The 24,676-nt window shown below is 39.1% G+C and overlaps 1 protein-coding gene across 3 annotated transcripts in view; it reads left to right on the top strand.

Annotated features, from left to right (window-relative positions):
• Positions 1-24,676, top strand: part of serinc5 (serine incorporator 5) — a 65,198-nt gene that overhangs the window by 16,650 nt on the left and 23,872 nt on the right. For all 3 annotated transcript variants that reach the window (XM_061906371.1, XM_061906370.1, XM_061906369.1), the window contains exons 2-3: positions 19,782-19,949; positions 23,597-23,775. In XM_061906371.1, the coding sequence (XP_061762355.1) occupies positions 19,782-19,949; positions 23,597-23,775 (347 nt within the window). The remainder of the gene's footprint in view (positions 1-19,781; positions 19,950-23,596; positions 23,776-24,676) is intronic.

Below are 24,676 nucleotides of genomic sequence, written 5' to 3'. Positions count from 1 at the left end.
GATGTACATACAGCCAGCCTAAATAGCATTTAGCATCCATTAGCTTGCAGTCATGCATTGACCAAATATGCCTGATTAAAGTTAAAGTTAAAGCCCTCCAACAAGTCAATAACATCAACAAAGCTCGCCTTTGTGCTTTCACGCACAGTATAAAACGCTTGGTGGACAAAATGAGACAAAAGGAGTGGCATAAAACACGTCTTTCTGTGGCAGCGTCGGAGGAAGTTGTACATGTAAACAGTCACAGTCAATATAACGGGGAGTTCAAGGGCCGATGAAATTAGTAGGACAAAACGATGCTAGCCAAATACTCTCATCAGTGAAACATAAACACAAACCCATTAAACAGTGGGCTTTCTGTCAATTAGTAAGGTTTTCGTCGTGTTTGTCTTCCTATAGTAACCACATTACAACAAAAAACATATTTTTCACCCCTTTTTCCTTTTCCATTTCTATACATTTTCGGAAAAGCTCCATGGAGCCACAAGGGCGCCGCTAGAGAGCCGCGGCTTGCTGACTTCCGGCCTATACAGTGCTCTAAAAAACATCCAAACACCCCTATCAACGTTGTATGTGCACGCTGTAAGTATATATGTAATGTCGTAACAGGCACATTCTTAATGACATGTAATATTTACATGTTTTGCTCATTTTAAGCAAACAGTTTCACATTAATTTCACAAATGCATCACGGCAGACTTCATGAGAGCCAACAAAGACCTAAGGTCAAATTATGATCCGAAAAGACACATTTTTGAGCCTGAATCTAGGGAGGACGTGCAACAAGTTTTAGAAGCTGTGTGCTTAACAGATCGAGCTTTAGTAAATTACTATGAGAATCATGCAGCAATATTGCTAAGTGCTTACTTAACAAGGTATACAAACATGAAAACACACTTACTGTACAATCTCTGCTCTCACTTGGATGCCAACAGATGGGATGTTTTTATATTTCGGTTTGATGAAGAATCAATTCAGAATCCTCACAAAGTGTTTTAAAAATAATAGTGCCGCAAACAAGCGTTTTTTTTATGTATTTCTTGTCATTTTTGGGTCTAGATTGAATGTCAAAGTTGACCAATTTCTCGGTTTATGGCCACATTCTAGGTGAGAGGCATGATTTATAATCTAGGATTAACTTTACTTGTCATATATTACGAGTTGGAATGCATTAAAAACAAAGAAACACGTGTTCTCTTGTCTTACATAGGGATTGTGAATGATAGACAATATTCCAAAAAGGGCAGTTCCCCTCTGTGAGTGTTTTGAGATAATGGCTGTCTCTCGGCTAATTGGTGTGCCTCAAGTTGCAAGCAGAAATTTGAGTATTTCCGCCATTAGTTGGTGTAGCAAATATCACAGACAAACCCCGTAAAATCTGCCCAGGAAATCTTGTCAGCATTAGCTGATTGCTTGAGATGGACATAACTTTGTTTTCCAAGCATGGGAAGGAAAAAAGTGAGTGTGAAGAACAAGGCTGACAACAAGTGGATGATAATCATTGAATTAAAAAAAAAATCTTTAAAAATGTGACAGACCGTGTCGCCAACTTGGTGAAGAAAGTGCAGCGTATCACTGTTAGTCAGCACCATACTGAAGTAGAATGAGTCAAATGCCAACCAAGAATCTTAAAATAATATCCAAACAGCAGACATTTATCCATAAAAATGTGAATAAGCTGCTGATGGTGTGTTTGACAGAGAAGCAGCAAGAAGGAGATACCGTAGAAGTTCACTCTCCAAGGTAAATCATAAAGCGACTGTAGTTGTTAGTAGATATCCATCCATCCATCCATCATCTTCCGCTTATCCGAGGTCGGGTCGCGGGGGCAGCAGCCTAAGCAGGGAAGCCCAGACTTCCCTATCTCCAGCCACTTCGTCTAGCTCTTCCCGGGGGATCCCGAGGCGTTCCCAGGCCAGCCGGGAGACATAGTCTTCCCAACGTGTCCTGGGTCTTCCCCGTGGCCTCCTACCAGCTGGACGTGCCCTAAACACATCCCTAGGGAGGCGTTCGGGTGGCATCCTGACCAGATGCCCGAACCACCTCATCTGGCTCCTCTCGATGTGGAGGAGCAGCGGCTTTACGTTGAGCTCCTCCTGGATGGCAGAGCTTCTCACCCTATCTCTAAGGGAGAGCCCCGCCACCCGGCGGAGGAAACTCATTTCGGCCGCTTGTACCCGTGATCTTATCCTTTCGGTCATGACCCAAAGCTCATGACCATAGGTGAGGATGGGAACGTAGATCGACCGGTAAATTGAGAGCTTTGCCTTCCGGCTCAGCTCCTTCTTCACCACAACGGATCGATACAACGTCCGCATTACTGAAGACGCCGCACCGATCCGCCTGTCGATCTCACGATCCACTCTTCCCCCACTCGTGAACAAGACTCCTAGGTACTTGAACTCCTCCACTTGGGGCAGGGTCTCCTCCCCAACCCGGAGATGGCACTCCACCCTTTTCCGGGTGAGAACCATGGACTCGGACTTGGAGGTGCTGATTCTCATTCCGGTCGCTTCACACTCGGCTGCGAACCGATCCAGTGAGAGCTGAAGATCCCGGCCAGATGAAGCCATCAGGACTACAATTGTGTTAGTAGATAATTCAATTGTATTATTTTTATGCAACATTTCTTATGTAAAAGTGTCTTTTTAAGGCATGTTACATGTTAAAAGGTTGCTGTTTTGGTGGGGTATGGAGTGATTCATTGATTCCAATTCAATTTCAAATGTTTCACGTCAAAAGCTACGTCACAGAACCAATGTGTAACCAATGCCTGTAAATTGAGGTTCTATTGTGTATTATTTCCAACGGTCTGTGAGGCCGTGAATGTTTACAGGCTTAGTCCTGACTGGTGATTGGTTAAATGCGAGGAAGGCAAGCAAAATGAAGTGTGTGTGTGCACGTGCGTGTGGTTAGAGAGACGTTTGCACGAGAGGAAGCTAAACATGTATACATCCCAACAAGTAAACATTTTCAGAAGAAATTAGTGAGTTTAATATTTGCCTTTACTGCTAATGTTACTGGCTTACACGTGTCCTTAATATGTGTTGGCAAAATTAGTAAAACAACAAAACATTTAACATTGAAACTGAAGAATTTTTCAAAACTTGAACATTTTCTAAGAAGTATTAACTTATCTTGAAGTAGGTCCACACATGCACAGTGTAATTCTCTTTGTCCTGTTGTAACAGGGACAAGTAAAAATAAATATTACAAGTTTATAATCTGTGTCAAGTTTTGAGGCCACAGACTAGTTTTCTTATTGAAAGGGGGGCAAAATGTCTGTTTTGATAGTAAAGGTTGCTGACTCCTCCCAAGATAGTTGGTAGTGACAGTGGTATTTTTGGACATGTTCAGCATTGTGGGTGAATGTGGAAATAGTCTCAAAGCGCTTTGAGTGCCTTGAAGTTAGAAAAGCGCTATCCAAGTGTAATCCATTTACCATTATCTTCTTTTTTTACGCTTCACAAAGTGTATTATCTCAGCAGCTGAAAGGAGCAAACTTTCCAAACGAGGACATTATCTAAAAACACACCATGAAACAAATACTAAATAAAAATGCTACAACCCCCAAAGCAACTGAAAGAAACAAATGCTTTTGCCAGTTTTCCAGGCTGCCAGACCTGAGGGATGTTTGTCTTTAAAGATGTGAGTGGGATGCCCAGAAGAAAGAGGAGACCTGATGATAATGTAAATGTGTCTGTGTTAAACACTTTGACGTAATATTGGATTATTTGTCATATTATAGAGCAAATGATTATAATATTTATTCACAAAGAATATAACGAGACTGATGGTTTACCAATAACAAAAAAATTCCTCCTTTTTTTCATAAATAAGAAAACATTTTTTTTCTGGTCTTCCCTTTTTTTCACGACTTTAAAGATGGACTATAACCTAATAAGATAATAAGCAAACTATAACCTGCTACCCAAGAATGTTCAACAATTCTCCTCAACAAAAGAGAAGAAATATATAACATTAGAGGAAAAGGTAATTCAAAACACGTGTATGCTTGGGGCGGTGTAGCTCGGTTGGTAGAGCGGCCGTGCCAGCAACTTGAGGGTTGCAGGTTCGATTCCCGCTTCCGCCATCCTAGTCACTGCCGTTGTGTCCTTGGGCAAGACACTTTACCCACCTGCTCCCAGTGCCACCCACACTGGTTTAAATGTAACTTAGATATTGGGTTTCACTATGTAAAGCGCTTTGAGTCACTAGAGAAAAGCGCTATATAAATATGATTCACTTCACTTCACAACTCTTAAAACCTTTAGCATATCTGTATGTGGAATTAAATTATGGAATTGTTGTTTATTGTTCTTCGGTCAATAGTCAACAAAGCAAACAAACATTGTATGTTCATAGATTGAAAATAAAAAGTTGTAAGTTCATAGATTGAAAATAAAAAATGTTGCAGGCCGAAAGGGTTTAGGCTGAAGTTAAACACTTATTGCGCCTAACCATATAAACAGTTTCAAGTACAAAATAAACTTCCGAAGATTATAAAATGTCCTTTGCACAACTTATTATACACATTATAAACAACATTATAAACAACATGAAGGTAGTTCAATTTTATACACAGTACAGGCATGTGAAATATCCCTGTGTACATATTAAACCTTTGCACTAATTATATATACAATATATACAAACAATTGTACTTATATGATTATTTATATCTCATGTTTAGTTTTTAATTAACATTAATCACAGTATTAACTACAATGTTGATTCAAGAGTGATATATTTTTTCAAGACATTGGTCTTAAAAGTGTTTTTTAAATGTGTGAATGGAACTGGAACATTTTAAGGAATCATCCAAGCTGTTCCACAGTTGAACTCCTCTAACAGAAACACATCTACTTTTTAAGCTTGTTCTTATTTTTGCTTTGTGAAAGAAAGTTGAACCTCTGAGGTCATAGGGATTCTCTCTGGGTTTAAATCTCACTTGTAAACACCCAGGCAGCATGTGGTTATGAGCTTTGAAAGCCACAATAGTAGTATTGAGGTCAACAAGATCGTGCAGTTTTTAATTTAACGAACAGAGCAATGGTATGGTCATGATAATTCGCATAATTTACAATTCTAATCGCTTTCTTTTGAAGTAAGAATATAGAGTTGATGTTTGATTTGTAATTGTTTCCCCAGATTTCAACACAATAATTAAGATATGGGAGTATGAAACAATTATATAACATAAGAGCCTTTTGATTTACAGAGTTTTTAATTTTATGTAACATAGCAATATTTTTTGCCATCTTTGTCTTAAGTATATTTATGTACAGTTTCCAATTTAATTTATCATCTATATAGATTCCCGAAAATTTTATTGAATACACCCTTTCTATCTCCATATGATCATTATGGATTAACCAAAAATTTTAAAGAAAGCACCAATATGATTCAGTTTAAGAGACTGTTCAAACTACAAGTGTTCACAAAGTACGCACAACAAGAATGATGATGAACAACTTGAACCTTTTTTTTTATTTTTCATTATTTATTATTCAGACAGATTATTTATCTAATATTTGTTTGCTTACCATGGTATATATATATTTTTTCCACTGTTCTCGTTACGGAGAACAAGGACATTGGATAAAATGGCTATGGTAGGAAAAGGGGTAGGATTAAATAAGCTCTGCTTCTTCCTACTCCTTTTTGGACGTGCTGTAATGAAACCACTGGAATTGTGTGATGCATTACACTGTATCATATGCATGTTCGAAGTAAACTGAAACTGAACTGAACATCCATCAGCTCTGACTCCGGCAAAACTGGCAGAACTATTTCTCTCGAAATTTTTTCCGATAACAGACCCTTACTATTATGGCAGAATTGTCCAGTTGCATTTGTTTTTATAGCGTTTCTGTGATCAATTATGCGTATAGTTCAAAGGATCACGGACAAAAAAAAAGCAATGATGGTGCAGATGATATATAAATGGGTTTGATATATAAATACGCTATAGCTCCTCAGGATGGTTTTATCAAAAATGAAAAGACTTTGTCCTGTGAGATTCAAGTCTGCTCCATAAAGCTGCCACGTTAACTATCTCTGTTGACGTTTCTCATGTCGCTCGCAGCCTCTGCCGTCTCTTGTAACACTGCCCTAGTGTCTTGTGAAAGCAAAACTCCTCCTTTTTGCATGGACATCTCATCAAATATGTTCAGTCGACTGTACGCAATGATAAGACATCTGGGAGCTTTGTCTCACAAGGCTGAGCAACATTTTCCTCGACTAAGAGATTGCCTCTGACTACAGGGTCACTGCTGAGTTGCTCTGCTCAGGAATTTAATTACACAAGCAGATTTCTCATCTAAGGGAAGTTCTCCCTGTGTCCTGTTTGCTTTGGTGTCAGGGAGATGTGGACAACTAAAGGGATTATGAGGAAAATGTGATAGAGCAAACAGTGAGATCAGTTATTTGTAGCTGTTTTGATGGTTCGCTAATCTTTATCCAGGACAGTCATTGCATTTATTTCTGTGTGTAATTAACTTTCATCAGTCTGAATCTCTGTGCCTCTTTAGATGTTTGCAGGAGCCCAAATTGGTGTGTGTGGTCTGTTCATTTCCGCTTTGGCACCGAGAGGGGAATTAAGAAGCGGTGGGCACTGTTTGGTTTTGGATTTGGAGAAAAAAGTGGTCATGGTGTGCGAGCAAGATGCTCAAAACTTCTCAGTGGGATTTATGTGGAGTTTTGTCCAAAGGGCTGTGAGCATTAACCTGACGCTCGCCAGATCCTTGTAGTTCGCTGAGCTCCACACATCGATCTGGGCTCGAGGGCAATGCAAATTCCTTCGAGATAGCAAAAAATAATGAACCAATCGGGATTGCCGAGCGGGATTTCATAGTTGTGATGTAGTGCCGAAGCGACTGTATGATTCAAAAAACAATGGCGGCACGCAGCGAGGAGTCGTGTGCTGACATTGATATTGCAACTGTTTTGTCGACTATTAATTCTTTAAAAGATAAACAGAGAACTTTTCGCAATGTCGTTATATAATATGTCGGCTGTTCTGTTTTGGATTTCCCAGCGTCGCTCTCATCAGCGTCACGGGTTGATTTCGATGTGAGTTGTTGAAGTAGCACGTCGTTCAAGGTAACAGACAAGTGGTTCATCCAAACACATACAATGTTTTTTTTTACAAGGCCCCGCCTTCTGAATCACATCTCCTAATGAAAAATCCCAGATCAATGTGTGGAGCTGAGCGAACTACAAGGATCTGGCGAGAGTCAGGTTATGTAAGCATTGGCTGGACTGAAACCATGTGGAAGTGTGTAAGCTGCACTGTTATGCTACAAGACTCTCCGGCACAAAATATGAGTTAGCAGGAATACGAGACACTTTTTTATTATTTAGGTTTTGTTTTTTTTCAGCAGCTAATAATCCCTTGCTTCAGTTGGTTGAGTAACGCTAACAATATTCTCTAAAACAGTGGTTCTCAACCTTTTTTCAGTGATGTACCCCCTAATCAGAGCATAGCATTTTTGGTCGAAAAAAAGAGATGAAGTAAAATACAGCACTATGTCATCAGTATCTGATTTATTAAATTGTATAACAGTGCAAAATATTGCTCATTTGTAGTTGTCTTTCTTGAAGTATTTGGAAAAAAAGATTTAAAAATAACTAAAAACTTGTTGAAAAATAAAAAAGTGATTCAATTATAAATAAAGATTTCTACACATAGACGTAATCATCAACTTAAAGTGCCCTCTTTGGGGATTGTAATAGAGATCCATCTGGATTCATGAACTTAATTCTAAACATTTCTCCACAAAAAAAAGAAATCTTTATATTTATGAACATGTCCACAAAAAATCTCGCTGTCAACACTGAATACTGCATTGTTGCATTTCTTTTCACAGTTTATGAACTTACATTCATATTTTGTTGAAGTATTATTCAATAAATGTATTTATAAATGATTTTTGAATTGTTGCTATTTTTGGAATATTTAAAAAAAAAATTAACGCACCCCTTGGCATACCTTCAAGTACCCCCAGGGGTACGCGTACCCCTATTTGAGAACCACTGCTCTAAAACACCGAACATTTGTGTGTATATCGCTTTGTTTTAATGATTATATTGCTGGCAAGTGTTAGTACAGCTGCTGTAGCACCGCAAGGGTGTCAGGCGATCCACAAAGCCTGCGTTGATGCACTGTAAAAATAATTTAACTTGTAAAATTATCGCCTCAAGTTAACAGTTGCGCCGCAGTACCCACCATCTCATGTTTTGAAGATGACAATACGAGTCAGAAAAAAAGTATGAAGAGAATTGAGGGTCATTTCATGGTCCCAGATAGCAGTGATTGACCTTTTGATTCGCATATCTGACACAAGAGGAGCTTTATCTTGCAACAGACTAAAGTAACATCAGACTTCTCTCACAGTCCTGGAACTCATAGTGTTGTATATAATAAATACTATCCACATTACTGTAAAATTAGTGCAAACCTCCGTGTCTATACTGTTTCCATTTTTTTGCTTCAACCAAAATGAAAGGATGAAAAATCCTAAAAGAAGGACAAGCCCTATCCAGATGTGTTATCAGAGTATACACTGGAGTTAATATATACAGTATGTCATCCCACATGACAGGTTGGACTACTTTCCTGTGTTTTGTATCACTTCCTGTTTTGTCAGTAGTTCCTGTTTAGTCTCAGTGTTTTGGAGCACCTTTACTTTCCGTTCCTTGTCCTGCAAGCACACCTGTTTCCGGTTGTTAATTGTTTCTATTTAGTTCCACCTTGTTGCCTTGAGATGGAGTATAGCCCTGCCAACTGGAGATGATATGACATTGAGTCAGGACTTGATCGACAGTCGCTACTAAAACAGGGGTGTCTCAAGTCCGGCCAGAGTTTCAGTCTTTTAGTATGTTTCTCTAGAAAATGAAATGCAACTTGTCCCGCATCTAAACATCATGTAGAAGAAATAAGACCCCACTAAAAGTCGTTGTCATCATCTCAAGAGGAAAAGTTGATATGTTGAATTTTGCTCAATAATGGATTGGCCTTTTATGAGTCCCAGAAATTTTAAATCAAACCATGGCGGTATTTATTTAAAAAATCTTGCCTTCTTCCAAAGTTGCTCCAAATGAGCCGTTTGGAATTTGAGACTGTAGTAATGTATTTTGCGCATATCAGCCATTTTTATTTAGTTGTCGTCCAAAGCTGTAGTCAATACATTCCTGCTTTTTATTTATGCTCCTGTTGGGGGTTGGACTGGCTTGTACATGCACATGCATGCTGAAATCCTCCGCTATAGCGTATAGTTCTAACTTAGATCTGTCAGTAGACTCCATATGGAAGCGCTAAAAACTACACCATGGCTGACAGGGAAAAGACTGAGCTTGAAAGTAGATCCCCCTATGACTTTATGTTGGCTTCCAAATAGACTACACTCACACATTTCCAAATAGACTACACTCCCACATTATCTATTACTTTATTAAATAATTATATCCACTCAATATTCAGTCGAATAAAGTATAACTCTGGTTAACTTTTATGTAAAATTATAAGCATGTTAGAGAGGTTAAAAAGTTACTACATGCCCTATACAGTTAATAAACGTTTAATGAGGGCGACGGCTTGACTCTGACACCTTATTTCTATCTTTATTATTGCCAAAGTGCGAAAATGTCTTGAAATCTAAATAAATCGGAGCTCGACAAGCGTTCTGGACCACACTGTTTTACGCTCAAGATGTCACTGCACTGTTTCATTGCGTTCTTTCTTTGTGAAACTCTGCTTTGGGTTTTCCACCTGCCATCTCAACTTTTCTTGGTATAGACTGCATTTGCCAAGGAAAAATCAAAGACTTGGTGTGTATAGAAAACAGAGCAGTGATACATTTTTGCTGTGTGTACACAGCTGCCTAGCTATACAGACAATAGTGGAGTCGTTTGTCCCGGTGTAAGGCGACCCGGGGTAGCTCCCACCGAGCAAGAGAGGTCCTGTCATGAATCTTATTGTCTTTGAGGTTTTCCCTTGCTCGTACTTCCCCGCAAACATCTTGCCCACACTGGTTCATTGTAATGTGAGACAGCAGGGTGTGTTGAGAGTTTCGTCTGAACTACAGAACGGTTGCTGTCTGTAGACAATCAGGATAGTCAGCATTATTCCACAGTATTATTACTTTCGTGAAGTTTTAAAAGCAATGCAACTTTAGATGAATAACGTATTAAAGTAAGCAGTGTGCATTGGCTGTTAAAATGCATGAATTTGATGAAGATTAAAAAAAAGCACAGTGACTGTTTGATGACACTGTACTGTAAGTTCCTCCTACCTGTTTGTTTTTCCATTTGCTGGACGGTGGCCTATTTTTGAGAACGACCGGATTGCGTTTCACAAGTATTGTCTGCATAACTATGTGCTTTTCCCTTTCCTTTCTACGTGTTTGATTTAGGCTACTCTTCCTATAATTGTCAACAACTGTGACGTTTTCTGTTCATGCTTACTCGGAGATAGGAAGATAGTTGGCAATAGCTTAGAGCAGGGGTCGGCAACCTTTTTGGCTGAGAGAGCCATGAAAGCCAAATACTTTAAAATGTATTTCCGTAAGAGCCTTATAATATTTTTTAACACTGAATACAACTAAATGTGTGCCTTTTTAAGTAAGACCAACATGTTTAGAGTATAATAAGTCTCTTATTCTTTTTAATAACATTGTTATTCTGAAGCTAACCAATAATAGATAAAATACTTATTACCATTAATGTGACTTCTTGAACAAGTGCGGTACAAAATGGATGGATGGATTAAAATGCATGAGAATGTTTTATATTTTGAACGTTATTTTTAGCACTGTGATTACTAGCGGGATTATTCACAATTATCGTGTTAAACAATGTCAGCTAAGATTTATCTGAGAGGCAGATGTAGTCATCAAAAGAGCCACATCTGGCTCCCGAGCCATAGGTTCCCTACCCCTGGCTTAGAAGAATGGTATCTATTTGTAATTAATACAGACATAGAACAACATTGGATAAACTTGGTGTTTGTCTACATTTTAAGACCGGATCACACAGGTCATTGAAACAGTCAGATGTAGAAAGTCCTTCTACATCTGACTTATTTTAGTACCTTCTGTGTGGTCCTCTAGGTTCTAACATCCAGCCAGAGAATGCGAGTTGGAGGGCAAAGGGCAAGTTTAAATACCGTTAAAGTGATGACGATTAGGGCAGACTGGAAAAAAGGAGAGAGAGAAGTGGTTTTGAGCTCCAGTCAAAGTCACGAGAATTTGAATGTCTAGTCTACACTGTCAAATTTAAGACTCGGCACAGTACTGCAGCAGAACCAAGGAGGTAGTTATTTTGAGGAAGGATGAGGAATCTTTTGTGGGAGGGCCAGAGGAACATGAAAAGTGAGTGGGGGTTGCTGTGGATACTGAAGTTGGGACATATGTTACAGACACGCTGACCACCTGTCGGCATGTTCGCAGGGCAGGCAGTTGAAGAGGGGCCGTGAAGTGGATAGGGACAAGGTCGGTTACCATAGATACTCCTTTTTGTATTGGCGTCTATGGAATGGGAATTTCTTTAGTAGACACCCTCTCTTGGCTTCTCTTTTCTGTGTAGAGTTTGGCCCCCTCGCTGTGTGGAGTCCGCTGGTGAAACACCCCCTGGACTAATGAAATCCAAACACCCTCTCTGTTGAAACGGCTCTATTTTTCTCCTGGTGAATTTCACTCGGTGATGGTTAATTAATCGCCCTTTGAGGAGGACGTGGGCGCAAAGCTACTAATCCTGTTAAGCAATGTGGAGAAATTGAGGGCCACAGGAGCTCAAGTAGATGTTGGCATGACCTCTGGGGGGAGCCTGAGATGGAGCAGGAAACTTTAACAGGAATAGCCAACCTTGTGGCTCAAGCCACACCTGCTTAAATGTTCTATTACAATTGCCACGAGACCGCAAAATGACCACGTTCAAGATGTAGGTCATAATCATTCTGCCTGCTGAGAAAAACAATACCAGTTGGAAGTGACCAGAGACTCTTTTGGAAAACATAATGATACATTCTCCTTTTCATCATCTCAAGAGAATACATTGGCCTTCATTAAAGCGAGACATCAAGTAGGCATCGGAGTCAATTTTTCACTTTCAAAACGAGGCCGACAAGGGAATCTGAAGACAGAGCTTTGCCTAGTGAGCTGCTTGACTCTAATCATTTGGCTGTGTGGCTAATAGAACAGAATCCACTACACATGAGACCGCTTTGCTCACTGGCTTACACAAAGGCCACAGTGGAGACTCTGACTTACCGCACACTAGAGATGCGCGGTTTGCGGTCACAACCGCGGAGTCCGCGGCTAAACCGCGGGTCGGCGGGTGACATGACGGAAAAATTTATTTCAAATAGATTCGGGCGGGTGGCGGTTGAACCAATTCGGAAATATATATTGTAATAATCCCAGGAATGTTGGCTCATACAACTTCTTCGTTTGTCTTGTCTTTATTGCACAAGATGTAATAAAACCACACAACAGCTCACATGTCTCTAACGCTTTTCCCGGGACAACTTGAACTCTCACTTCCTGTCGATAACGTCACTTCCCTATCTCTCCCGGAAGTCCCGCCCCCCAGCCAAAGTCATTGGCTAACACCCCGTAGCCAGCCGCTACATCATACATAGTTAAATGTTATGTTGAAGAGGTTCATTTAGCCTACTGACGTGTATTTATAAATGGTTGATTTATACAGGCTAGTAGGTAAAGTGTTGTACCTGACAACTCTTGATGATAAAATCCATATAACACGTCACAGACAACGTCACGCTAACATCACGTGACACATCTGATAAAGGCTGCAGAAGCAAGGTAGCCAAAACTTGTCAGGTACAACACTTTACCTTACTAGCCTATAGAAATCAACCATTTATAAATAGTTAAATGTTGTTACCCACATACGAAAAACGAGCAGCACTCTTTGAAACAGTATGTAGGCATACTTTTATTTTGAAGTGTCTCGTTTGGTCTGTCGACGGATGTAAGGCAGCTACTTCAGAGTATGGCCAACGACTCGAGGTATTTGTCATTTGTTGGTATTTTACTTGGTAAAATGTTTGATCCACATGCTGTGCATGTTATTATTTTTACGTTTGTAACGTGCTTTATTTATCACAGTTTTCACGGTGAATTTGAAGGGAAAGGAAGCCTTCAAATAAATCAGTTCAAGAAAGCCATCGTGTCTGTGCTATTTGGAGAGAGTTACACTTTCTAACCTCACTAATGCCTTGCATCGTCTATATTAGATATATAGCAACGGGCGGGTGTGTCTTCGATGAAATGTTGGTTCGGGTGAGTGGCGGGTGGATGACGACTTTTGTGATGCGGTTTCGGATCATATAATTGCCTATCCGCGCATCTCTACCGCACACACTTACAAAAGACTAAGGCCATGTCTACGCTAAGCCGAATAACCCCTTTAACGAATAATTATTTAGCCTAAGCCCCGTTTCAGCCACACTAAACTATCGTTTAAAGTCCCCCTCCTCGGACAATTTTTTACACGGGTAAGTGCGCCGTGTATTTCTTGAATCTCCGGCTCTTAGCTTTGTATGGACTCATTGATCGTTTACAAACCGAGTTCGAAGAGGAAATGACGCCAGAAAGGCGGTTCCCCACACAGGAAGTGACATCAGAAAGAAGGCACCACAGCCAGCTTCATAATAAAGAGGTTTTATAACTCTGAGCTAACCACTGAAAATATGGAGGCGAGTCATCCAGATGATGGCTCAGGTGTGATTCACTACAATAGGGCCTCACAGCACACTGGATTCCAGTTAATGGAAGTACCACAACACTGGATATTGTTCAGATAAGTAAAATTTAAGAACTTGCACACAAAGCAACACTGGAGGGTTAATGACGTGCGTATTTTCCGCACATGCGTATTAGGTCGCGTTGCGCCGACTGACGGCGGGGTTTAGGGGGTCTTAAACGACTTTGTGTGTGTGTGTGTGTGTGTGTGTGTGGACAGGGATAAGGTTAGATGGGATTTACCCTGGATAACCTTATCCGGCTTAGTGTAAACGGGGCCTAAGATTTCTTCCATGCATGGCTGCAAGGCAAACGGAATACATTCTTAAATAATTAGGTACATAACTTGTTTACAATCATTGATCTCATATCGTGTTGATGTATTACGAGGAGCTACAAATATGATATACCATGATGGGCTTGAGGTTTGGTTCTTAAATTGTATCATGTGGCCAGTCTGCCTGTTTAATAGAGGTAGAGAAAAGTATTGATTCATTGATGCATCGAGATTGGAATGTGGACGATTCTGAATCCACGAACAAATGCACAGATATTGAATATTTATTGTACGTATATGATCAATAAAGTAATACAGGTGGTTTGGGACGAATGCATACGGAGGAAGGAGAGGACAAGCTTTGCTAGCCACGGTGCTAAGCTAGCTTGTATGTGAAACAAAACAATCAGTGCTCTGAACAATTAAACAAAAATCTAACTGGAACCGCAATACAGCAGAGGGGTACTAGCAAAAAGGAGAAAATTTGCAAGTAGGTTAGTAAGTCAGGAAAGAGTATAATATCTAAACAGTGCCACAACATGTCTGTAAGCCAATGATATGATTGTAAAGATAGTAGATACAATAAGAAAACTTTTTGAGCTGCAAGCAGCGACTGGGTTTAAAGCGTCTGGGCATTCTGTGGTTTTAGTAGGCACAGAAATTAAAACAAGGAAGCCTGTCTGTGAATCATGAGGTGCCCAAAAACTCCTGCCTCAACATTTCAGTAGCCTACAGCTTTGTATTAATATGCACTTATAGCTTCAATTTGTGTTGTTTTTACCCTTCAAGTCATTTATTTTGCTAAAGAACTTAGAGGCTTAGCAGGTACACAAATGAATGAAATTTAGGGACCTGCTAGTACTGTGTGAAATATATATATCCCGATATAAGTAATTTTATATCCCAATACTTTATATACCGTATTTCCTTGAATTGCCGCCGGGGCGCTAATTAATTTAAAACCTATTCTCACTCCTGCGCTTACCAAAGAGATGCGGTAAAAGTAAGCATGCGCTAATTATTTTAAAACCTCTTCTCACTCCAGCACTTACCAAAGGTATGCAGTAAAAATTTGAGTGTGATGTAAGCTTGGTCCTTAAATTCTACTAAATAGCTCTTAATCTTCTTCCCTTTATGCGATTTCAAATTACCGGTATTGAAATCAGCCTCCTCCATTTTGAAAATGATGACAGGGGAAGTGTCACTCGTGACGTCACGAGTTTGACCAGGCGGTAATACTAAGCATGTGCTAATTATTTTGGAAAGCGAGTTTGACCCGGCAGTAATTCAAGGCAGGTGTATACTATATGCCCTGCGGCAATTCAAGGAAATACGGTATATATTAGGGCTGGGCGATACATCGATATGCACGATATATCACGGGTTAGTCTCTGTGCGATATAGAAAATGACTATATCGTGATATTCGAGTATACGTTCTCACGCAGTTGAACGTATACTCTTCCCACTCTTTGTGTCTCCTTCTCACAGACAGTAAGCGCACCTTCTTACATACGTCACATACTGTCACGTCATACGTCACATACGTATACGCCCTTGCGGAGCCGGGAGGTAGCAGCATGCTTAACGTTATCTGTGATGCAAGCAGAGACGTGCGAGTGGTAATAAGAGAGAAAGAAGGTGCGAATCTGGTAACAAATGAAGGAAGAATTAATTCCCAAGAAAAACAGCAGAGGGTCCATCGTCTGGCGGTGGTTCGGCTTCAAACGGGAATATGTCAAATAGACACGACCCCCACCCTCGAATCAACTCCTTCACCACCGCTTAATTCCTCTGGGGCTGTGGATGGCTGAGCAGCGCTATATAGCGGCAGCGGTGTATCCTCAAACCCACCCCTCCCTTTGTTGCAAGTTGGTGTGATATACGTACCTTGTTTAATGTGTGCCATGCTATGTGAGGTTTTTTCCTTGGACCCCTTTTCCTGGAACACTACTGAGGGTTTAGCCTCAGACTGATATTTTTTTACCCCACCACCTCCCTCCCAATGTCACCCTTTTCTCACCTTTTTAAGGAGCGCCGTAAGTGGCTGATCCGTTGGCGGTCTCGTCTTGCCCCCCCTGTAACATATGCCTGCTCTTAGCGGGACTGTGCCGAAAATTTAATTTTGTTGTACTTGTGCAATGACATTAAAGATCTATCCTATCCTAGACAACTTTAATTTGTCGAGTGTGGGGTACAAGCGTTGCTATCAAAAGTAGCATTACTGCTAATATGTAGCGTCATTTGAAAAGTCACCTGCCAATAACTGTTTAATAAATACAGTTTTGGTCAATTGACTTAGTTGTGATTTCCTTCTCTGCTTGAAAGTTTAAAATGAGTATTAATGCAGTATGAACAAGAATGTTTTAATGTAGATACATAGAATCATCATACTGCTGTGATTATATGCATCAAGTGTTAATTCAAGGCTAAGGCAAAATATCGAAATATATATCGTGTATTGCGATATGGCCTAAAAATATTGAGATATTAAAAAAAGCCCTGATATATATATATATATATATATATATATATATATATATATATATATATATATATATACACATATACATATAAACATACATATCCTGTATATACAGTACAGGCCAAAAGTTTGGACACACCTTCTCATTCAATGCGTTTTCTTTCTTTTCATGACTATTGTAGATTGTCACTGAAGGCATCAAAACTATTAATGAACACATGTGGAGTTATGTACTTAACAAAAAAAGGTTAAATAACTGAAAACTTGTTTTATATTTTAGTTTCTTCAAAATAGCCACAATTTGCTCTGATTACTACTTTGCACACTCTTGGCATTCTCTCAATGAGCTTTAAGAGTGCTTGAAGCTCATTGAGTGTGCAAAGCATTAATGAAAACATGTATGAAATAACTGAAAACATGTTCTCAGTTATTTCACCTTTTTTTCTAAAGTACATAACTCCACATGTGTTCATTCATAGTTTTAATGTCTTCATTGACAATCTAAAATGTAAATAGTTATGAAAACACATTGAATGAGAAGGTGTGTCCAAACTTTTGGACTTTTCTGTGCGTTTATACATATATATATATATATATATATATATATATATATATATATATTTATATATATATACATATATGCACACTATATCACAGTATATATATTTTTTTTTAAAGTATGTATATACACCCGAAATCAATGCCAGTTTGCTTATCTTTTCTTTTTTTGTAAAACACGTGTTGTATTTTATATATAATCTGGAGAAGACAAATAAAACACAAAATTATTTGTTTTAAGTATTAGCCCTTCTTTTTGACAATGTATACAAGGTCCATGTAAACACATGAATTTATGTAATTTCCCAGTGTCTGCTGGGTTGACTGCTTGTCTTAGACAGTAATTACCGTTTTTTCTCCACGTCATGGTTTTGAGGTAACATATTTTCCCGCAATTTACCACTGTTCTCTGTGCTGTTCTTCATGCCGTTTCTACAAGGGATATAAAAAAATAGACATGTGTAAGTCCCTAGCAACGACTTGTTGGCGGCATGTTTTGCAGCTATAACCTACCGTTGTTTGGTTGGTGTCTGACATGTTTTTAATCCAAACAATAAAGTTATTCTTTTTGCTACTAGTTCTTCTTCAGGTTTTGTTGGTTTAGCTTTTGTTGTTCTAACCCGTCTTTGCTTGTGTTGACATCCATGCTGCTGCCGGCTCTTGTCGTAATGTATTTTCAAGTGACGTAAAGGAGCAGTTTTGCTGCAGTTACTTTAGCCGCAGCGTAGACATATAAATTAAAATACAAACGATAGAAAATTATATCATACGATAGGATATATGATGTAAAAATGACTAATATCGCACATCACTAGCACTTGCTATGGTGTTCAGGTTTTAATAATACAATAGCATGCATGAGTGTATTTACTATGTGATGTACTAAGTAGGTTTCAGATAGACACTTAAGTATAATGCGTTCATTGAGACGTTCAAATCATGTACACTAATGGCTGCAAATTCTGGGAAGAAAGTGTAGTGGAAAATATTGTGTGAAAGCCCTCAGGCAACCAAAACCCACACAGCCCCTCCAATCAGAACCACAGCTCAATAATCCCAGCACCTCCCACTAAGGTGGTGCATGTTCTACTATACATGTTGATGGAGAACTTGCAGAAGCAGGGTGGGGCGGTTCTAGTGAATACAAATATAGAGAGAAAATGTTTTCGTTTCTCACTCGAATATCAGGCAGACACACTAGCACAGGGGTAAGGAACCTATGGCTCGGGAGCCAGATGTGGCTCTTTTGATGACTGCATCTGGCTCTCGGATAAATCTGAACTGGCATTGCTTAACACGATAAGTAATGAATAAATCCACTTGTAATCACAGTGTTAAAAATAGTGTTCAAAATATAAAACATTCTCATGCATTTTTAATCCATCCATCTGTTTTCTACCGCACCTGTTCAGGAAGTTGCGTTAATGGTAAGAAGTTATTTGTTTATTATTGGTTAGTGTGGGGCTTACCCTCCTGGGGGTTCTGCAGACCATCAAGCACCGACATGAGAGCCTGTTTCAGGGTTACAATATTGTTTTATTTTTCAATAAGTCTCTCAGTTGATTTCCAGCAATTGTCTTTTTCTCTTTCGTTTTTGCTCGCACTCTGGTTCCAGCCCCAACACCGTCTCTCCTCCTAGCTGCTGCTTATAACAGAGCGACAGGTGATTAGATAACAAGGCCCAGGTGGGCCGTCTACGCACCTGTGGCTGATTTAGAGGCTGGTCCTGGCACACCCCAGTTCACTGCAGTCCGGCAGGCCACGCCCCCTCCACAGTTAGCTTCAGAATAACAATGTTATTACAAAGAATAAGAGCCCTATTATACTCTAGAAATGTTGGTCTTACTTAAAAATGCACACGTTTAGTTGTGTTCAGTCTTAAAAAAAATATTTTATGGCTCTTACGGAAATAAATGTTAAAATATTTGGCTTTTTGGCTCTCTCAGCCAAAAAGGTTCCCGACCCCTGCACTAGCAACATGACGTTTAGTTTTGGAAAGAGAAAGATTTTTAATTGTAGTCTCTGGATCCACCTCATCCTGCCTGGTGACGTCTACAGCAGTGGTCCCCAACCACAAGAAGTTAAAAAAAAAAGATATATATATATATATATATTATTATTATTATTATTTGATTTTTTTTTTATTATTATTAAATCAACCTAAAAAACACAGTATATACATTACATATCAATATAGATCAATACAGTCTGCAGGGATACAGTCCGCATAAGCACACATGATTGTATTTCTTTATGAAAAAAAAAAAAAAAACTCCCCTTTCAAGCGTTGACCGGTCCGCAGCTACAAAAAGGTTGGGTACCACTGGTCTACTGTACATGGTTGCAGCACAGAGACCAGTGCGTGTCCAGGAAGTTGGCACATGTTTGGTTGTGGTTGTAAAAGTTGAAAAAGAGGAAGGATTTTAAACCCACAAGCCAACACCTTTTTAAATTTTATAGCATCCTTTTTCTGTAACCTGTGACATCTTTCTGGTTCTCGGGTGTTGTTGCAGCAGATTGCATAACTTAAAGTCCGTATATGATATCTGATGACATAACAAAAACCTCATCCTGGTTTGCCAACTGTTATTTTACACACATATTTGTCTAGATGACTTCAAAGAATGTGTTAACTTCTGAAGTTGTCATGGTCTTAAATGCTTTTCCCATCTTTTCTTCGTTCCTCCACATTCTAGCTGGCCTGCTGCTGTGGCTCAGCGGCGTGCTCATGCTGCTGCAACTGCTGCCCTAAAATCAAACAGTCCACGGGCACCCGATTCATGTACACCCTCTATTTCCTGCTGGTCACCATCGTCTGTGTCATCATGATGTCCCCTACAGTAGAAGATGCGATTAAAGTGAATGTAAGTACAGTGACACTCCGCGATATTAGGAAAATACAAAGGTTGCAGACACTTGAAACCGGCCTGGGCCGATAACAAATTATATATTGTTGTCCCTCAAATTATTGCGATGTTATTGTCAGCATTATTTTGAGATTAAATTAAGTACTAATGTGATCATGTCATGATTATAGCAATACAAGTATCCCTTTCAATTGCAATAAACATATTTTTCATTAGTATTTTGTAACCATTGCAATTGGAAGGTCAATAACTTTTGTTTATCCTAATTAAGTGAACAAGAATCAAATGGACTCTAAATCTGTTGGCAAAAATTGCAATTGTTTTCCCTCAGTTCGAAAAACTTAGTCGCATTTTTGTTTGTTTTTGTTTTTTTGCCATTTTTTCCTCGACAAAGTTAGCATACCAGCTTGGTCTTCTGTGTTGATTGGCTAATTTTGATCATTCGGTTTGAACTGGATATTTGACTTTGCAATCATATTCTCCCCCTAATTTTTGTTTCCTTGTGGTGCTTCTCACTAGAAAGTCGTGACTAGCGAAGCACTGTCGCTATCGGAAGCTAGCAATCCCCCCTCCGCTCACAGAGATAAAGATTGTGGAACGCGCTCAGGTGCTGAGAGTGAAAGACAAAGAAAACAAACACACACGAACATGGAAATTTATCGATAGACATTTGAAAGGCAAACTTCCAGAGTTAATTTTCATTTATCGTTCCATCAATTAACTTATTAAAGTCTAACGTGCAAGAAATAATTTTCTGAATGTACTGTATGTATCATGTGACTAATAGTCAATAGAGTTGTGCCTTACAGATTGTGTATGAATAAGAATGTACTCTAGTCTTACTTAGGTTTTAGGATTTGATGAGTAATCTTAACTACCATATTTTTCGGACTATAAGTCACTCCGGAGTATAAGTTGCACCTGCGGAAAATGCATAATAAAGAAGGAAAAAATATATGTAAGTCACACTGGATAATAAGTCTCATTTTTGGGGGGAAATTTATTTGATAAAACCCAACACCAAGAATAGACATTTGAAAGGCAATTTAAAATAAATAAAGAATAGTGAACAACAGGCTGAATAAGTGTACGTTATATGACTCATAAATAACCAACTGAGAAGGTGCCTGCTATGTTAACGTAACATATTATGGTAAGAGTCATTCAAATAACTATAACATACAGAACATGCTATACGTTTACTAAACAATCTGTCACTCCTAATCGATAAATCTCATGAAATCTTATACGTCTAGTCTCTTACGTGAATGAGCTAAATAATGTTATTTGATATTTTACGGTAATGTGTTAATTTCACACACAAGTCGCTCTTGAGTATAAGTCACACCCCTGGCCAAACTATAAAAAAACTGTGACTTTTAGTCCGAAAAATACGGTATTAATTTATTCTCAACTCTCAATAATTCTTTATCTTAATTAATTGTATACTTCCAACTTTGTCCATCACTCAGTTGAATAGATAAAAGTCCGATTCATACACTTGTAGACAGTATTTGCAGAAGGGCAGATTATTTACATATACTCTTTCTATACTCCATATACTCCACATATTTTCTATCAGTTCCAATTGACATATGGCCTTTTGTCCTGAGTACTCTTTGTCCTACAGTACTTTGCACATACTCTGGAATCCAAAAGTGTCCAAATGTGTTACTTGTGTCAACTCTAAGTATCTAGGACACTGACTGTAAATGTAGCAAAAAGACACTCCTAGGTAGGGCTGCACGATTAATCGGCATCAAGATTTTAGTTAGTGTGATAACGTAACTGGAAAAGCCTGAGGTTTGTTTGTTTTTTCTGCCGTCACCAGCATTTGAGTGACAGACATGTTCGCCATTTAGAATTGTTGTTATTTTGTTGCTTGAAACAGGGATAAAGACGTCTCACTATGTGCATTGCTCTCAGCACCTGAGCTTGTTTATTTAACAGTAGAATTACTGGATCGCAGTGAGCCATCTATTCAGTCATACACGATCTTTGGCGCAAGAGTGCCACCGTTCCACAGACAGAGAGCCTCGCGACTCGCGAGTAAGTTCCGGAAAGTAAAAAAAAATTAGTAGCAAACAAAATATGATGACAAAGCCAAATGTCCCGTTGTGGGAATATTTCAGCTTTAAATTGGATGGGCAATATGAGCCCATCAACACGGATGAACAAGCAAGAATGCCATGATCACAACGTCTTAGTACTTTCAACTGGGAAACAAATCCCCTTTAAGATGTTAAATATTCATTTAAATACAATTTTTACTTACAGAAATAAGTACATTTAATTGTTGTGATAATTTATTTGTGATAACATTATTTACTTCCTAATTGCTGTACAATGGTAAACAATTCTACAATTTTGAAAAATAAAAGTTAATATCCTTCTGAATGGTTATTGCATTATTATTGTGTATTATGATTACATTACATTACAAACATTGTATAGTTTTTATGGATTATTTCTTCAGGTAGACAAACTCTCTATCTGTGTAAAGCCACATTTTTTTTAACATAAATTATTGCATATTGCTGTAATTGGTTGTTTGACACTCTAAAAGTAGCACGTCTTCAATCACTCGACACTTAAGCAGTTTTTTGAATTTATAACGTATAAAATCGCAAACTGAATCACAATTTCAACTTTGGAAAGAAAAAGAGCAATTAGGTTTTTTCTCAAAATCGTTCAGCCCTACTCGAGGGTGTTATTTTTACACCAGCCTTTCAAGAATGTTTTATTTTAATTTTATTTTTTTAATCTTTTAATTTACCAGTGTCTGGAGTTAGTCACAATAAAATGTCCTCTACTGTGTGTCTCTTTGTTAGAGTAGTACTGCCCTGTGAAAAGCCTATGCAGACAAAACATGCTTTTTGTTATCTCCATGCATTGCTTTCTGACTGAGTTACACACACACACACACTCACACACACTTTCTATTGCAGTCTCACTCAGCGGGAAGTCCTCGGCAAAGAGAGCAACCATTGTACGAATGAGGGCTCTGAGATTTACAGCGGTTTGAAACAGTCATCCCCTTGCCTTTTTTAATGGACATGCTAATGTGCTCCTCAACATGACACAAAGCCTTTCTACCCAAAGCATTGATCTGACACTGCTTCAAACTGAGGCCATAACTCTGCTTACATATGACAGGGACAAACATTTCTCATTCTTTAAAAAGCATCTTGTCTATTGACACTAAGCAGTGAAGGCCGCAGCAAACTCCTTATCTGCCTCACATATTCAAGGCCTCTTCTAGGACTAAGTGTATTTGATTTTTGGGATTTCAAGGATCATCCTGTGAGGTCTCCACTTGCAGTTGACTGTTAATGTTGTATGGCCTGTGTGTGGACACTGAACACGGGTTGTAATGCTTTCCTAACAGGCTTCGGCCATCATGCCATGAAAGAAGGCTTCGAGGAGAAAAATAAGGGGTTGTTGTTCCCGCCTGTTCACTCTTCTGTTGACCCTTTTTAGAGGCGTAACGCTCAGAATAGACACTATAGACCTTTTCACTAAGGCTTGGGCAAACATGAGCGGAGGTAGCGGGAGGTGTATGCGTGTGTGACTTGGGTTTTCAATCCTGTTCATTACAAACCCGAGCTAATCCATTTTGGCTTTGTGTGAATGTTGTCACTTAGATCCCCTTCTACAGTGAGTTGTGCGAGAAGATGAATGCAGGGACGAACTGCAAGACCCTGGTGGGTTACTCTGCTGTCTACAAGATGTGCTTCGGCATGGCCTGTTTCTTCTTCATCTTCTCCATCTTCACCATAGGCGTCACAAACAGCACTGGCTGGAGGGCGGCCATACATAACGGGTAAGTAGAGTGTCTAAGTTGATGTTAACATACATAAATATATATTTTATTTCAAGTGTGTTTACTCACATGCATTTGTAGGCTAGGCATTTAGGGTGGCGTGAGATACAGTACAAGCCAAAAGTTTGGACACACCTTCACACATTTGGCTATTGTGTGGGACACATTGTCGCTGTGTCCTACACATTTGACAGCGGCAAGCGAGTAAACGCGTCCGCAATATATTTTTCCAAACTTCTTTTTGGAAACAGTGCTGAGTGCAAAGCCGCTGCTCAATCAGCAAATGTTGCCCCTATGGCGTCAAATATATCACGTTTCTTACAAGCTGTCAGGCCCCAGTGAGTGATGCTTGCAATGTGACCCCAAGATGAAAAGGACGTCAGATGGTATGCAGGTAAAAGTATTCTGTATATAATGACAACGCAAAAGCTATGGTGCAGCCGGGAAGTGCACTGGAAGCATAGGGAAAGCTATGCAGACACAAAGTTAAACAAAACACAAAACAAACAATGATCCAGCCCTGGAAGAGGGAACCAGGTGGAACTAAATAGAACGAAATAACAATGAAGAACAGGTGTGCAACAGGACAAGGAACAGATAGTAAATGTGCTTCAAAACAGAGACAAAACAGAAAATACTGACAAAACAATAGCACCAGGCCAGGAAGGTGTTACGACTTAGAGATAATGAGAGGACCCGGATGCAGAGAGGAAGTTTCCAAAAATAACAGCTTTTATTTTGAAATAACTTTTAACCTCCCGTGAAAAAGTATCTCACAAAAATGTATATAACGTACGGAAAATAAATCCGAGGATAAACACTTAACTCAAAAATCACTCCAAAAAAATAAGGAGGAATCCTACTTTTAAGAAAAAAATAACAAAAATTGGATAGCAAGAAT

The sequence above is a fragment of the Nerophis ophidion genome, linkage group LG07 (genome assembly GCF_033978795.1).
Source record: "Nerophis ophidion isolate RoL-2023_Sa linkage group LG07, RoL_Noph_v1.0, whole genome shotgun sequence".
NCBI lineage: Eukaryota > Metazoa > Chordata > Actinopteri > Syngnathiformes > Syngnathidae > Nerophis > Nerophis ophidion.
Note: the sequence above shows the minus strand (reverse complement) of the source record. Positions and strands in the feature narration are given on the sequence as shown.